A 17,731-nucleotide genomic window follows, 5' to 3' on the forward strand; every position below is an offset into this window, starting at 1 on the left:
TAAAAGCATTGCCACAACCAGTGTGTTTCAGTGAAACATCAAAACATGGTGAAACACATTACTAAGACATCTTCATGTGAAAGGACTCCACCAGTACAAGAGAAGGAAGTTTTCCACTCCTTCTGATGCAAAATCAGCTTTGAATTTCTCAACTGTTTTTTACATTTGATGCACAAAACCTTCTTATATTTTGTAGGCATTTGCCACCTCCCTCTGAGCAAAGAGAGGTCTTTATGAATATTGGTCATTTAGTAATTCTACCCTGTTTCCGTATTATTTTCTTATCTAATGTATTTTCAAACCACTGGGCAATAAATACGATCAGTAAGTTAATGATATACAGTTGACTTGCATAACATGCGCCAAATTTTTTTAGTCATAAAACAATGTTATAATTCAGTTAAATATTATCCCAAGACACACAGGGTTGAAAGTCACTGCTTAAGCAGAAATCATATTTCCTTTAAGCTGCAGATTCAGAAAGTGAGGTACTAAAAACGTCATTCAGAGAGATGTGTGTAAATACAGCTTGGTCAAAGACACTTCATGACCAATACTAGACAGTTAAAGTAATTATTTTCCAAGTGAAAGCTAGGGTAGTAATATAGCCCATGAATAGACTCACATACTTCTGTGTGTTATATTACTTTGCTCTGGTAAATACTCAGTCATCCATAGGAAATGGGTGCCAACGTGGTGATGGCTCCTCTGCTCCACCTGGAGAAATGTGCATTTCCACCAACCAGTATGGAGAGAGTAGTGAGGAGAAACAAGGTAAGTCTGAGTGGGCTTCAGCATAAGTGTGATAGTTTGATAACTGAACATGTCAGCAGAGAGAACTAGGGTGGATTTTTTTATGTTTCAAAAATATTTGGGAATTCTTTTTTGTTTGTTTGGTTGGTTGGTGGTTTTTTTACCCTCTTCTTCATTAAATTTTTGAAGAAAGTTTCTTCCGGCTTCAATTTGATTTTTCCCGCTTAATTTTCAACATCTGTAAGGTCCAAGTCTCTCATAAATCTTCATACGGATATTTATAGCAAAGTGTTTCCTCATCCAAATTCAATGGAGATTCAGGAATTAATACCTTTCTCCTTAAATTGCAATAGATTTGTTTGATAGAATTCAGATTTAATCCAAAATACCTAGACTGAGGTACAGGCAACAAGAGCTTTTTTTTTTTTTTTTTTTTTTTTTTTACTTTTTTTTTTCATTTTTTTTTTTTTTTAAAGTCTAGGCTAGTGTGGAAATTTTCTTGAATCCAGGAACTGATTATCCTAGCTTAATCTTTGTCACATTCAGAGGTTACAAAAACAGTTGCTGCTGTTTCCTGTAAAGAATTGATCAAAGCAGTGAGAGTGCATTTTAACTACCACTGTCTGAGTAAATTAGCATCAGAATTCTAGTATTTCCAGAATACTGTACTAAAGTGATGCTGCAAATAATTTCATACAATGCATCAATTCAGGTTTCTCCTGTGACAAGTGTAATTTTGAAACCAATCTATGCAAAGTATTTCATGAATTTAATTTACAGTCTGGATGGATAAGATAGTCCTTCTCCTTGAAGATTCTGGTTCTGGAGTCCAAAGAAGAGCTTAAATTTATCAAAAATTATAATTCTGCCTAAAAAGCCTATATAAGTTCGTCTACTCACTGTGCAACAAAGGAAGCATATCTGTGGGGATTTTAACATTTCGCTTTAAGTATGAAATAGATTGTCCATAGAGGAGCCTGTGTCTTTCTGTGCACTCTGAAAAATGCTAATTAGATCATGTCAGCTACCACTGAATGCAGCTGAAATCTGTGAGAAAGAGCAGTAAATTAAATCCAGATTCTTCAAATTACCATTGTGTGCTCACCTACATGAAGTTTTTCTTCATCCAGTAGGACTCCCTGTTTTATCCAAATAGTATGCAGAGATCTGTTTGGGACAGGAGTCTAGAATCAACTCCAGAAGAATTGATATTTTATTTCTCTTCAAATAAGACAATTGTTAAGATTGTATTGGATATCAATTCTTTTTTGTGTTAGTTTATTCTGCTGTACAAAAATGTATTAAATGGCAATGGCTGGAAATTATGTCTGTTGAATTCCCTGACATGTCTAACACGTCTCAGGCTAGCATATTTTTTTATTATTTGCACAAGAGGTGGTTATGCTAAGTTTCTCTGCATAGCTTTGAAATCCTCATTGTACTTGGTTTCCCTGGGAAGGGCATTTCCTCCAGGCAGCTCTTTCTGTTATGATTGTAGAATATAGAACAAGAGATGCATTTTTCCATTAGTTTTTACAGCAGCTTTTTACACCTATTTGTTGAGGGAATACTGCTATAGGTAAATGCTTATATGAAAATAAAGAATTAAAGGTTGTTCCAAAGACTGATTTAGAAAAATGAGCATATGGACTCTGTAAAAGATCTAAATATTAAATTATGTTGTATTTTAATAGGACTGAGGAAAAGGTGTAGAACTAGGCTTTGAGAGACAGGCTGTGTACTGGAACTGCTTGGATAATTCTCTGGGTTACTCTAGGAGATAAGTCAGCTGTCAGATATAAAGATATAGATCAGACTGTATCAAATTGAAGATTCATCCTGCTGCCACTTTCTTCTGATTTGAGATTATTGCAAAACTATTTTTCCACTTAGGTTTCAGCTCCTGATCTTATGTTGATGACAGGTTCCTGCTCTTTTCTCTGGGCTCTATTCAGGTTTAAGTCAGTATCTACAGTGAAAATATATAAAAGATGGAATTTCAGTTTTTATTGTCAATTTGGTCTTCATATTGCAAAAACACAGTGAAGAAATGAAAACTAACTACTCTTAAAAATGTTTTGCTCACAGAATATCACAAACTGAGATATTATACATATGCACACTTGAAATAGAACCTTAAACTGCAGTCTTTTCCTCTGAGACTTGGAATTTTTCCTTAGAGGTTATTTTAAATATTTGTTTTGTTCGCAGGAAACTCTGCAGAAATTATCTAGAACATCCCACATATTCCTTCCTTCTGGACTTTTCCTCTCTAAGCAGTGACTTTACATTTTTTAGTCAAACTTCCAGCAAATTTACTTTGGTTTGCTTCTTAAGTTGTATTTTCTGTGAAAATGAATACTGCTTTGGAAAATAATAATGAATGATCAAGGATTTATTTTTTTAATTAAAAAAGGTAGCATTCCTGTTATTTGTGAATATTGCTTTGCAATTGTTTTTCAGCTATGAGAAGATTCCTGAGGAAATATGGAATATGATTTGGTGCATTTCGTGCAATGTGAAGCAGATGTGCTTCAGCAGTGTTTGTGGTTTTGACGAACAACTGACACGCTTTTCAGGCACTTAAAGAGCTAAGGAATTAAAGCAGCAATAAAAAGTTGGTTGATGAATCAGCCAATCTGCACATTAACTTGAGTCTGGAATGCTTACACGAATTATTTCTGTTTTCCCCTCTCTTACCTTGTGATTTAATTGTTGCAGTAAACTGATGTGAATATGAGAGCCATGAAATTGAACATCTTAATGTGACTATAAATGCTGCAGTGGTAACTTTATTTAAAACTATTGGTGAACTATGATAATATAGAATAAGCCAAAAGCATTTACAGGGGCTGGAGCAAGAACCAATCTGAGAGGGTGTGCTAAGGCATTGTAGCTCGTGTCTAACCAGAATCACAATTAGAAGGCAGGGTCTTAACTCATCTTCCTCCACTGTGTAAGGGATAAGGAGGGTGAAAGTTTCCACTTAGCACATGAAATCTGGAGACAGTGCCACCTATCAGCCGTTCTGTTCAGGGTGAAGCTGCAATAAGTTTGCTCTTCACAGATGCATCTGCTTACGCTTTTTTTTAAAATTAAATCTTACCAAGACTACAATAAATGGTTCAAGGAATGGGTCTGTCCAGCCTGTCAGGCACATGCAAGCTCTTTCATTCAGCTTGGATATGATGCATAAAGGGCTATCTGACACCCACACAGAAACAAACCTCTGTCCCTCCATCCCAGTAAGCAATTATTTATCTGGTCGCATACTCTCCTCAATTTTCCTGAATGAACTGGTACAGCAGACTGGGGTCTCTGCCAGAAAGACATGTCCTGCCTCCCTTTTCTAACCTATGCTGCCCTACAAAGGAATGTGGAAAGGGGAAAAATGATCCATCTTTACCACGTTGCTACGTGCGCTGCAAGAAATAAGGCAGAGGAAAGGCAAGTGGGGAGACGTCATTCTGAGGACTCATTTCAACTCTTCTCTAAATGATGTGGTTTCTAATTTAATACAGCAACTTTCTAAAGACTATGAGCACTGGTAAACTTTGGAGTGTGTCATATGATGAGTCTCACCTTTCTGTTGTTAGTGGAATAGAAAAAAAATATTTTTGCTGTCTGATTATTTCCTGGTGTTAAGTCTTTGTTTTTCTATGCGAGAACCCTGGACAAACAGAGGACATACTGAAATTCTTCACATGATAGCTGCAGTGTGTTTTAAAAATAGCCTCTGCATATAAATTATGCTAGCTTGGAGAATTTCCTCCAAATAAGTAGCTGCACTCATATATGTGAAGAAAAAAGTATATGTTATAGTAATATAATATAAAGAGACTAGTTTGGATTTGGTTTGGTGAAAGGAGGGCTTGGTGGTCTGTTTTGTTTTTTTTTTTTAATGTTTCTTCTCTCTCATCTCACTTCCACTGCCCTGTTTCTCCTTGTTCAAGATTTAAAAATTCTGGGGTTTCTTGCTCTTTACAGGAGTCTGTTTGGAATTTTCCTGTGTGCTAATTAGACAGCAAGTGATGATGAAAACATATCCTTTTGCTTCTGTTTTTGAGCTTTTAATTTTTTGTTTGTTTGCTTCAATTCAGGTTTCTCCTGTGACAAGTGTGATTTTGAAAACAATCTATGCAGAGCTCTTCATGAATTTAATTTACAGCCTGGATGGATAAGAAGAAATGGTCAATCTGGCATGGGACCACCATACTCTGACTACAGTGGGAATGAGAGCAGTAAGAATCCTCATGTTCTTTGCAGAAACCATGGACTCTTACAAATTATGTAGCTTTCTGTTCTCTTTACTTATTTTTGCTATTTTATTGATAGTTCAATTGTATTCTGCCACATGTTTTCTGAGGACTTGTGTCTAGGTTTTTAGGTGATTGTAATTGCAGTGACCTGGAACTAAAAAAAAATGGTCTGTTTGAGCCAGTTTTTTCTAGATCTTATTCCAATTCCATTTTGCCTCGAAGACTGTCTCTCAACTAATTCCTTTTCTCTGTCCTCAGACAAAATATATCCCTTATACTTTTCCTATCTCCAGGTTAATCCTGCTTTCTGAAACCTGTCTTCTTCCTTCTGTTATACATGATTTTCTTCATAACTTTTTAGCTAAGTCAAGCCACTTTTTTTAGCTGCAACAAGCCTTCTCCTGTTTTCCAAAGCTGTTGGAAGGCTTGTTTGTAAGCAAGCAAGGAAGTAGGGAAAGAATAAATGGGGACTTCTGATCTCATGGGAAAGGGGTGAGCTGGTTGAACCAATTACTGTTTAGTTCTCTTCTCCATATTTTCTGTTATTCTCCTTCCCTTCCTCTCCATCTGCTCCCTCTCACCTCTCCTGGGTACAAGCAGTGCTGTGACAGGTCTCAGTGCAAGCACCTGAAGGCAGTGTTGGGAGTGTATGAGCACATAAATATGTGGGATGCAAGTGTTGTTGTGAGACTGATTAGCCCAGGTGTTTTACACCTCTCTTCCAAACCGTGCTTATCTGGGAGTCTGGAAATCTGTGCTGTTCTAAAGAAAGCAGCACCTCCTACACATTGCATAAGATACCAAACAGGTAGAAATTCCATGTAATGATGAGTATGAGTTGGTGGTTTCAAGATTAGCATCTGGAAAACTCGTTTAGAAATAAACAGATGAAAATGGAACACAACTTTAAATTATTCTCACTGAAAAATATCAGCAAAAAACCCCAATCTACATTTTCCTGCAAGTTCTTATTTCACAGTGGACAATTCTCATGATGCTTGTAATTAGGAAACTTTATACATGTGATGTGCTTTTTAACAACTTCAGGTTTTACTTGTGTAGCATACAAGCACATCCTGCTCTGTGCACTGTACTTCTGAAAATAAGGCTGCTTTTAAATAAATATTGATTTAAACTGATGCTGGCAAAAAAATTTGAGCAACTACCAAATATTTTCATAAATGTAAGCTTTATTTCAAGTATGTAAGTTGTGAAATAATTTATCTTTAAAATAATAACAGCTCTTCTCATCAAGAAGCACAATTAAAAAAATAAAGGTACAAAAGTACCAGGGAATACAAATACAGCAAACTCTTGGCTAGAATCAAAGTTGGTTAACCAGGCAACAGTCTTGCTCTAGTTGAAGTTTCTAGGATTTGTGCATGATTGGTGGCATACACCATATCAGAATGTAGCAAAGACCAGAAAGATACTCTTGGTTATAACCATAAAAAAGGTTACCTTATCTTGCAAAGAACTGGTGAGGAGCAGAAAATTTAACTTATGTAGACAGCAAAAGCCAACAAAATATTGAGAATCATCAACCTGAAGGGTTTGTTACAGACAAAGCAAACTGCTTAGTCACTTGAACAGTTCAGTCACATTTGCTTGTTTTGGGCACTCAGTGGCTGTTGTATCTTCCATGTCTGAATTGTGTGGTAGCCATGTTAATCTAAGTTATTTTATTCAGGTAAAAGAAAGCTCAAGTACTTGTACCTTTTCGGCTTTCGCGAGGCTGCACACTCAGATATGTGAACTGAATGACTAAGGAGATTTAAATGCATTTAGTTAATTTGTTTTTCTACCTAGAGAATGTCTAAACCGTACTTTCATTGCCTGACTGCTGGTGCTAATCACCTCGGAAATAATTATATTCTTATGGCAGTTAGTTGAGTTTTTCCATGGCTGGCTACTCAAGAGATTATGTAATCAGTTTTATGTTGGTTCCTGCTTAAAACCTGGAAATGATTCTATGTGGTGACAACTGAGCAGAGTGTGCTCTATGGCAGAGTGTTAAAGGGAAGAGTTCCTGACATCGGAATAATACACGCACATTAACAGAAGAGCAAAGATCACTTGGTAGATGTAACTCCTTTGAAGATTTATGTAATAATTTACTAGAACCCAACATGTTTTTTTAGTGCTGCCTCTCATGATTCTTTTTTTTTTTTTCACTGAAAAGGTAGTTGAACAGACCAGTGACAACTGTTTAAAAAAAAAAAAAAACAACAAAATAAGACACAACCTGTTTTTACTAAATGAAATTCTTGTCTATGCAGAGGTCTAATCTGAAATCACTATTCAAAGAAGTTCTTGAAATTATTATTTCTCTCCCATTTGTGTAAAACTTCAAATTCCTGTGGCAGGTAAAAAATAAGTTTTTGAGTCTTAGATACATTTATCTTTAGGCAACTAAAAGAAAAATTTCAAAAATTTATGGAAGTTAACATCCAGTGGAACAGATTGGAGTCAGGGACAGGGCTCTGCAGAGGCACCAAGCCATCTGTTGAGGGTAGGAAGAATATCCTTGCAGCTGGCAGGCTCTGAAAGTGCTGCCTGAGCAGTCACAAAAGGTCTAAAACCTGGGAGGAGCATGGCCATTGCTCTGGTAGCAGGCTACAAAATGCTTTTCTGTGGGGGATTCTCAGGTGGCTCCAGCACTGAGCTAGTCTTGTGGTGCTTGGTCAGTGACTTTCCAGTTGCACACAAGGATGAAAGGTCGAGACGGGTGATTTAATAGATGAAGTGTTTAGATGTTCTGACACTGATATCTGGTTTCTGTAATAATCTTTATTTTTAGGACTTTTCTTTATTCCTTGGGTCCCACTTGGCTTTTTTCCTCCTTCATCTTCCTCCTTTCATTTACATGTTAATGTCAGAGAATGACAGTTTACTTGACATTGCTTGGAGTTTGGGAAGGAGAAGAGAAGGGAAAGGAATAAAAGAAATTAAAAAGGAGATTGAGCATTTTTTTATTCTTTATTTTCCCCATTGCATCCTTTAACATCTAACATCTCTGAAATCTTTGTGTTCAGAAAGAGCCAAATTTTGACTAGCTGTATTTATTATCCTAAAATAGGGTGGTTGCCTTCCATCTTTTATAAGATCTAAAACAGTATTGTCAGGAAGAGACATGATCGGTCAAAAGGTATGGCAACAGCCATATTTTACTGACTCTTGTTAATCTGTTACACTTTCAAGGGAAGCAAGGGCTTGTTTTAAAGTGGAAAGGTAATGGTATTTTTGATGGTAGCTTTGAAATTCCCAAGAAAATTGTGTATATTGGGAGTGTGTGCAGGAATACCACAACCTCCTCTTTGCAGTGAGGCAATTTTCTGAGCAGCCAAAAACCAGACACCTATCTGAACACATGCAGAACCTGTAAGATCACCACAGTCTCCTCTCCCATTTTCCACCATCTCCTTAAAGACTTGAACCGTCATGATAAATCTATGATTAATCTGTATAGTTAGTTTCAGCAGTTTGATGTTTAGGCATGGAATATATAATCTATTCAATAATTGGGATTTAAAGTCTTTGATCAGCTTGCTGAGATAGTCTCCCTTTGTCCCAAAATTTTGCACTTCAAAGTTGAGTATGCATGCAGCAAATGAAGCATTTTGGAACCTTACTTAAAATTTTAGCTGGAACACGGAACATAATAATAATAATAATAATAATAATAAAACTATATTTAACATGAAAAAAGTTTGACACACAATGGCTGCAACTGTTATATTTTCTGGGGAAAAAAATCTAGATGGCTTTTTGGTTATTAATTTATACCTGTATGTATGCCTCTTCTTGTTTTATTGTTTTTTAGGATTTTTTTTCCAAGCTTCTAAGTTTTCTCTTTTTTTTCTTTTAATAGCTTATTTCCTCTCATTGTCCCCTGAAATGCAGTCCTCTTCTGCAACTTTAAGGACAAATGTTTTCCTTCCAACTGATGAAGAACATGTCTGCCAGGTATTTTGGTGCATAGTCTTTGTATTACGTTGTTTATCATAGTATTTCCCTGGAATAATCAGACCTTTTTTTGTCCTAGATTAGATTTCATTACTGGGTCAGTCAAATGAGTGGAACATTAATGGTGGGACTTCAAAAGCACTCTGAAGATACTGTTACAAGTATCTGGCAAGTTTCAAAAGAACTACAAAGTCAGTGGAAAGCAAATACCATAACAATCAATAGCACCAAGAAGTTTGAGGTTAGTAAATTGAAGTTACTGTAAATGACACTTGTTAAATGGTTTCTGAATTGTGGGTCTTTTTTAATAGGTTAAAACTAAATATTTTGTAAATGGAAAGAAAGCATTATCATGAGGTAAATAAGAGAAATGCTTAATAGGATTTGGAAGATCCTATTTAACAGTAAAAGATAGTGCTTGTTCTTATCTCTTAGTGGTGTTAAAACTAATACCAAAAATTGCTTAAACTGTGCATGTGTCTTAAACGAAACAATTGGTCTCTCTGAGTCATAGTTATCTACCAGTCCTTAGAGGTGATATACTTGTGATCTTAACTTTCAATGCAGTATTCCCTTAGCCTCAGTCTAACTGTAATGATAAATTCAAGGTTTCATTTATATAACAAACAGAATTTTATACTGTAAGGTAGTTTTATAGGGGTGTTTTGCAATGCAAATGTCATAGGCTATTTAAATGTTTTTACATGTGCATTTACAAAAAACTTTAGTACAGTAAATGTAACTTAAGGCTATAATATTGTAGATGATGTATATTTACTGTTGTGCATAATACTGGTGAGAATGTGGGAAGCAAAGAAAATGGGAGGGCTTTCCTTCTACGGCAGTTACTGTGAAGTTGGTTAGCATACAAGCCTGAAGGCATGGAAGCATGAGCTCATTTCAATAAACCATATGAGTAACATAATTACTTGACTTGCATATTGTGCTAAAGCATCCAACAGGATCTGAATTTTTGAAGTAATACTCACCTGCTCAAACCTTATTGTACCCAACTCAACACAAGTATCAAAGTTGTTGTTGTTCGATATATGAGCACTCCAGCTTTAAAAAGGCCTGTGTCAAACTTACTGCAGTAATCATTACAACTGGCTTAAGAAATACAGCTCAGCACCTCACCAAACCTAGAGTCTGAGCAAAATTTCTTCTTTGCACATTTTTGCTCCAGCGAAAATTTGCAAGACGTCACTGTCATACAAGTGGATGCAATTGACTTGCCCTTTTGCACTTTTTCTTTTCATATGACAAGATGTTCAGCCTACAGGGATTTCTGTGGAATTTTTCAAGATAAAATGTTGATCATTAAAGTTTCTATGGCAAATAATTATGAGAAATAATTTTTATTTGGGTGTACAAATCTTTTGGAAATAGGATGCTTTAATGTCTTTGCTATTTTGCACACACACTTGAAGTGAGATTTTAATTAAAATTAATCTCTGAACTTCCGGTGCTTTTTTTTTCCTCATTTTGATGTTAAATATTTAATAGTCAAATACTTAATCTCTTCCTACTAAAAAAAAATAAAATATATTGATTATCTTTATGGAATAGGAGATTTTGTTTCAGCACTTAAAAATCTCTGTTTTAGGGAATTCTGAAATACAAAGACTGTCAGCGATTTAACTGCTCAACACAAGGCAAGATCAGTATGGCTGGTTTGGCTGGGTTTTGGAGAACTGTATCATGGTTTGCTCTCCTAAGCTACTTTTGCTGTGTTCTACTGAGAACAAATTTCTGTCTCCCAGACTTCATAAAGACAAATGGTTCTAGGCTTGGGGTTCACTGGTTAGTCTTTTTTAGACACAAGAGCAGGTGGAGGCATCTAAGATTATTTTCTTCTGGAAGTGAGGAAGTTAAGACAAGGCTTACTGTTCGTGAGTTTTGGGGAAACACAGATCAATACAGGCTCGTGGTCTAGCAGAATATGAACTTGAAGCAGTCTCTGGTTTTGTACCAGCTAAGTGAGACAGCCTCTCTTTCACATTGTCTAAATCACTTTATCTTGCTTTAAAATAAAATGTGACTATGAAGCCCTAACCACAAGCTATATTATACAGTTTAATGCGTATTATAAATTAAGTTATTAATAACTGAATTTTGACTTCGAAATGAAACATAACTCTGAAAAGGTTAAGTATTTGTCAAATCTTTGATACTAAAAATATTTCTAATTATAAAATGGTTCACTATACTGTTTTGGAAACTTATCTAAAACTATGTAATGATAGAAAAAGAAAACATGAATACACTGTCCTTCAACTGATGATGTCATGAAAGTACACATTAACTATATGTATCATTGCAGCAGAATTCAAGAGTTCAAGACATTATTTTCTGAAACAAATCAAATGAGCAAGTTTCCAAGATGCTCCATTTCACCCATAGAAACATCTTTTTGCACGTGATATGGCTGTTATACTTCTTGTGCAAGCCAACTACAACTTAAGAAAAATGAATTAACAAAACACAAAAAAATTCCAACCCTCAGAAAACTCCAGCTTTTAACATAATGGTCATATCCTTAGATAAGTTAGTATCGTCTTGTATAGCGAAATACTGTATTCTTTGCAATTTATAGAATAAATGCATGTTTTCTGCTACAATCTTTTAAACTATGCAGAAAATGGTTGCTGAACTTTCAAAGAAATATCTGGAAAAATATTGCTGACACTGTGCATTCGCTATTAAGAGCTAAAATGTACACCCAACCAAGACTACGGAAAATCCTGGAGCTATGACATCCCAAGGTTTGCCTAGGGAATAATTTAAGGAATGCTATCCATAAGATTGATTTTTTTTTTTTTTGGTTATTTTGATTGGTGTGCTTTTTGTTGGGTTTTCCCAAGGACTGTGGTTGATCAGCCAGTTCCCCTTGTACACCGCTACAGAAAACCTGTAGTAGCCTGTGCATTTACAAATGCAGATTAAAATCTGCCCTTAAGATGAAATGTAAAATATTTGTAACAACTTGTGTAGAGAAGATGCTTTTAGGGGAAGAAAAAAAATCACTGTTGTAACATTAGAGCAGAATAACTGTTTACCAAGTACTCCTCACAGTTTGTTTTGGCTAAAAATTTGATGAAAGGCATCTGACTAATGGTATTTGTTGATTGACTTTGCTCCAGGTCTCTGATAAATTATGAAACCAACCAGAAAATATTCACATTTCCAACCACTGGTGGAATAGTGGCTAGATAAAACACAAAATTCTTTGTGTTTTAATCTTTAACTGTCACCATTCTTGCTTTGATTTAAGGCATTTTATTGTGATTTTCAAATCCTTCTTCTTAAAAGCTACTTCAATATTGAGTAAGACAGTTAGTATATATATGTGTGCTGACGAGCCACATAAGTGTGAAAAAGCCAGGATGGTAATCCTCAAAAATTGTTAAGTGTGGGATTAAAGTTCTCACAGTTCCAATAGAAACTCCATGGACTAGACTGGCATGTATTGTAAGGCGTTTCATCTTGTCCATGACAGTGGTAAATTTGATTTCTTGTTTATTTGCTGTTGATCTCTTTAGGTTATCTTTTGGGGGATGGTAGAGACCCAGAGACAAGATGAAACTGTTGCCATTGATGATATTACTTTCAGTGAAGGATGTTCCCTGGCATATGGTAAGATTACCTGTTTTTTCAGGAGACAGGTCGTTTTACTTTGTCTTTTCCTTGGATTTCCTTAGATTTCCTTAGAAAATGCAATGGAAATCCTTTTGCTATTCAAAGGCTTTCTAAACTCCCAAAGTGTTTTCATCTGGCTCATTTTCATTTCCCTAAACAATCTTTTCACATTTAAACACAGTTACAAAGAAAGACAATAAATACTTTAAGAAATCTGATACAGTATAAATGTAGGGCTCAGTGGGCAGAAAAGGTCTACTGTTTTTGGCTGAAGAATTGATGTGTTCAGCCAGCTTTGGGGCTGACTTTAGGGAGATTCCCAAGGCACTTGTGTATATTTCTAAATGCGTGGAGGTCCTGATCCTCAGCTGTGCAGAGCCACTGTGTTGTTCTACTCTGCTACACCCAGGAGTTGTAATGTCAGGCCAGTCATGTCTCCAGTCAGACCATCTCTGCGTGTCAGGATTCTTTAGCAAAACATTTCCTATTTCTCTTTCAACCCAATGTATTTTCATGGGAAAGGAATACTACTCATCCTAGCATAAATTAAATTGCTTGTTGTGCTGTATTGCACAAGAGTATTGCCCTGTGCACCCATGTCACATCCTCAGCTGAGCACAGTCAAAACACATCTTTTGTTTTTCTTCCCCTTATTCTTAGCACAGGCACTGAGGGTTCAGACTTCAAACTTCAGGTATGGAAGCAGCGTTTGACACAGACCAAACTAGGTTACGTGATTAGGTTTGTGTTCACCGTAATCCAAAATAATGCTCTCTATATTTCCCAGTAGGAAAAAAAATATTGAAAAGAGATGCCCGTGGTTATTAGCATGTTAGAGAAATAAGAAATTGCAGGGAGATCACACTAAGAGCAAGATACAAGTCTTGATTTAGTGGTGGAGGCAGGCATACATATTTATCTCAAAGGGGGTCTATATTAGGGAAATGAAGTTTCATGTAACTAAACTTGGTCATGTCAGTTTCTCCGTGTTGCAACTTTCTAACAGGAGAGATATAGAAGTAAATGTTATATAAATATATTTTCATGCCAGAGCACATCTTGCTTTTCTGCTTTGTAGACGTTTTTCAGCTGTATTACTTAAATAAGCAAGGATGTTAATTTAAAACTTCAGGCATGCTTGTTTATGAACTAAGAAAAGAGTACAGTACACTTAGCCTGAAAAAAATTAATTTGAAATGGAATTTGAAATCTGTCTCCAATGTAAAGAGGACAGACGTGAATTTTTTTCCCCAACTTCTTTCTTTTCCTTGGAGGATTTCTGCAGGTAAAATGGGATATAAAACAGAAAAAAAACCCCCTACATTGCTAAATTCTAGTGACCTATGTAATTGATTAACCAGTTCCTGCAGGAGGATATAGATCTGTCTGTAAAAATATATTGAATTTTTTCATAAACAAAGTTCCTAAAGCAAACAAAAATTAAAAAAAAAATCAGCTATAGAGATGAAATACTGTCTCAAAGAGATGGAGGGAAAAAAAAGGGAAACAGAAATACAGGTTCTCACCAGAACTTATAAATCCAGGTCTTAATCTTACATTACATGGCAGGTGTTAAACTGTATATTGTGGCTTACAGAATGAGCTGCTGCACTGTTAAGTACATCAAGAATATTCTAATAAGAACCAGTTCTTATCCTGTGTTTCCCCATTAGAAAAGTCAGCTTCATTAGGTGACTTTTAAATGGCTCACAGCGGCCAAAACCAGGGTCAAAGGATCTTAATTTTGTCCCTGAGAGAGGAATGTTACTACTGAACATTCTCCAGTAATTAAAACAAAAGGTCAGACTAATGGTTGGTTGAATTTGGAATCATTTTTTCTCTAGTTCTTTTGGAATGTCTAGATAAGTAGACTTTTAATGAAGACCACTTCAATTGCATTAAATTCCTAGTTAAAACTTGCATTTTTAATGTACGCTTCATGATTTTTAATCTCAGTATAAATGCATGTAAGAGATAACCTGTGCATTTTTATTCATTAATATGACTGTGCTTTTAGGTCCATGAGTAAAATTTCTTAAATTTTTGTGCTGTCAGGACTTTCTTCGTAAAAACTGTGATGGTTAAATATAAATGTAATTTCATTATACTGGAAGTCTTTTCTTCACTTCTATTCCTCCCATCTCCCAAATCATTCCCCTTCAGTCTGTTGTCCAGTATCACTAAAGACTAAACTTAATACCTTTTAAAAAATACAACCAAAATTCTATCTTCAGTATTTTAATAGAAGATACTCTACAGTTCGTAGGTTTCCCAACAGCTGCAAAATAGATTGTTATCACTCAAAAACCCCATAGTTCTTTTTTATACAACTCCATATGGACTGCAGAAAAAAATAGCTGTCAAACAGAAAATATTAAAGTTATTTTCTGAAACATACATGACACAAAATCTTTAATTATACCTTTAGTAGACCTTCTGTTCAAAGGCCTCTTATTCTTATCTAAGTGGCTGTTCTGCAGAACTCCCTCTCAACCCCATAAGAATTATGAATGTGCAGAACTCCGTTAAGACTGTTCCTCTGATCTCTCTGAAGAAATGAAAGCCAAGAGCTCTAAGGTGTGAAAGTGGAATGCTATGAGGGAGTAGGAGGCTTTAGTCCTCCTTAAGTCACTTGTTACGCAGAAGTTACACAGCTTCTCTGCAAAGTTGTGTTGTTTCTCAGGAAAACTGAATTACATATGTATTACTTATAATGCATACATTTTTTAAAAAATCCAGTATGAATACTTCAAGTGACAAAATCTCGGACTTAATTCCGTTGTTAATTCTAATCCTGCAAAGATGTAGCTTTTAATATTACAGACGTAGGTCTTTGAGATGAACTGTTACAGGGATGGGAGTCAGAAAATCCAAAATACTAATCTTACTGTTGTCTGACATGCTGTGGAATTAAGAGCTGGAAAATGGGTATTTTGTCAAAAAACCCCAAACATCAAGAGCTGGAAAATGGGTATTTTGTCAAAAAACCCCAAACATCAAAAATGTTTAAAACTAAAGTGAAAAAATGCAGAATGAGTACAAATATTTTGTATTAATAATTCAAAAGTGTTTAAAGAACTTGATTCCTTTTGACTGTACTTGCAACTTTTTTTTAAATGTTGAAATTTAACAAAATCCATCCTTTTTCCTCGTGGAATTTTGCATGTTCCCTGAGATTCCTCACATAATACACAGGGTTTGAAAAAAGTGCATATTTATGCATCACTGGAACAAGGAAGAAATGAAAGGTTTGAAGCACTAGCTGGACAGGCCATCTCACTGAGATGTCAGTAATGTGAATAATACCGTCTCTCTGAGATGAAGTAGCATCTATCTGTAGTGACCTGAAATTGTTTTCTCCATGCAGTTAGGAATCTCTGTGTTTTCTCTGAGATACCCCAATTGCTATTTAAAAGTCTACCTTAACCAGGAGATTACCTTTCCCCCACAATAATATTAGGGGAATATCAAGGGAGACCTTATCACACTCTGCAGCTAACATGAAAAGAAGCTGCAGCTGGGTGGGGTTTGGTCTCTTCTCCCAGACAACCAGCAATAGGACAAGAGGACACAGTCTTAAGGTGCATCAGGGGAGGTTTAGGTTGGACATTAGGAAGAAGTTCTTCACAGAGAGAGTGACTGGGCATTGGAATGGGCTGCCCAGGGAGGTGGTGGTGCACTGTCCCTGGAGGTGTTTCAGAAAAAACTGGATGTGGTACTTAGTGCCATGGTCTAGTTGACAAGGTGGTGTTGGATAATAGGTTGGACTAGATGATCTCAGAGGTCTTTTCCAACCTAGCAGATTCTGTGATGCTGTGATTAAGAAATGATACATCCATCATCATAGTGTAATCCTGCTTAAAATCCTGGCCACTGTTGAAGGCAACTAGTCAGGCATGATTTGCCCTTAAAAAAAATTCTGGAAAATATGTGGTAATGTATTCAGAAACTTTTTATCTCTAAAGAGAAGCATTCTTTTACAGGTATTTTGGAGAAGCTGCTGAGTTAAACCTCTCAGTTAGAAGTGATTTTTATGTAGCTATCATCTAGAAAAGTAAATAGGTATTTCTTATCATGACATATCATTTTTTATGTTACCTGGCAACTCTCTCTGCGGAAGTGAATTCACGAAGGTTGCGATGAGTGGCTAACATAAATAGCACTCCATTGCTTTGAAAGAAACATCCATCATGAGGGAATGATTTTTTAGAATGGTATTGTTAAAGATGGCAGCCTGAAATACTGGAGAGCAAACAGGGATACACAACACTTTTGAAGTAACCTTTTGAAGAGGCAGAAATGTTGTCGAGTAGTTTAATAAGTGTGTGTTTCTAATGGGAAATAGGTTAATAAATAATGACTTAACAAGTTAAGTGATAGCTTTTCTTTGTCTTTAAGAACCACAGATTTCCAGTTTTGAGCTTGACATATGTGAGTGGCATTCTGACCAGCTGGCTGAGCCTTCTCAGTGGGCACGGCTGCAAGCTGAGCACAAGATTGCCTCCTGTTCCATCCTGAAGGATTGGAGCAACAATACTGAAGGTAGGAATTAAAGTTAATTCAAAATTACTAGCTGTCATGAAAAATATGGTGCTTTTTAGGGCAAGATTGTGACCCAACACTGAAACAGAACAAAACTACAAAAAGTAATTGTATGCATTTTGTATTTAAATTAGCTTTTGATTTGGCCATTTGGTAAGAGTACTGTGAACACACATGCTGGTAAAACATGAAATATTTTAACATAAGAATTAATGAATATTTTCAAGTATTCATGAAACATTTTAATGTAAGAATTCCAGTATAATCCAAGAACTGATTTATTCTCCAGTTAATTCTCTTTATGAGAACTGTGTAAGAATTTGGTGAAATTAAATTAAATCCACTTAAGCCAAGTCCTTGGGTGTGTTTTTTTTTTCTATTTTGTTCTGATTTTGATACTTGGCAGTTTTACTTTTGTAGTACTACTCTGAACATATAGTCAGGAATTTCATCTTAAACCTAGGGGAACTGTAAAGAAACAATTATTTTACAAAATAGTTTCTTACTCTTTTTGTAAAGTAAAATTTGTCAGTAAAATTTGTCCAGTTGCAATTTTCAGAAGTAAAAAGCAT

At 35.7% G+C, this 17,731-nt stretch overlaps 1 protein-coding gene across 1 annotated transcript in view; it reads left to right on the plus strand.

Moving 5' to 3' along the window:
- Window positions 1-611: 611 nt before the first annotated feature.
- MALRD1 (MAM and LDL receptor class A domain containing 1) overlaps window positions 612-17,731 on the plus strand; it is a 238,601-nt gene continuing 221,481 nt past the window's right edge. Inside the window, exons 1-6 of the mRNA XM_032689585.1 lie at window positions 612-788; window positions 4,871-4,994; window positions 8,884-8,978; window positions 9,058-9,219; window positions 12,521-12,614; window positions 17,016-17,159. Of these exons, the coding sequence (XP_032545476.1) occupies window positions 612-788; window positions 4,871-4,994; window positions 8,884-8,978; window positions 9,058-9,219; window positions 12,521-12,614; window positions 17,016-17,159 (796 nt within the window). The remainder of the gene's footprint in view (window positions 789-4,870; window positions 4,995-8,883; window positions 8,979-9,057; window positions 9,220-12,520; window positions 12,615-17,015; window positions 17,160-17,731) is intronic.

The sequence above is a fragment of the Chiroxiphia lanceolata genome, chromosome 1, assembly GCF_009829145.1.
Source record: "Chiroxiphia lanceolata isolate bChiLan1 chromosome 1, bChiLan1.pri, whole genome shotgun sequence".
Taxonomy (NCBI): Eukaryota; Metazoa; Chordata; class Aves; order Passeriformes; family Pipridae; genus Chiroxiphia; species Chiroxiphia lanceolata.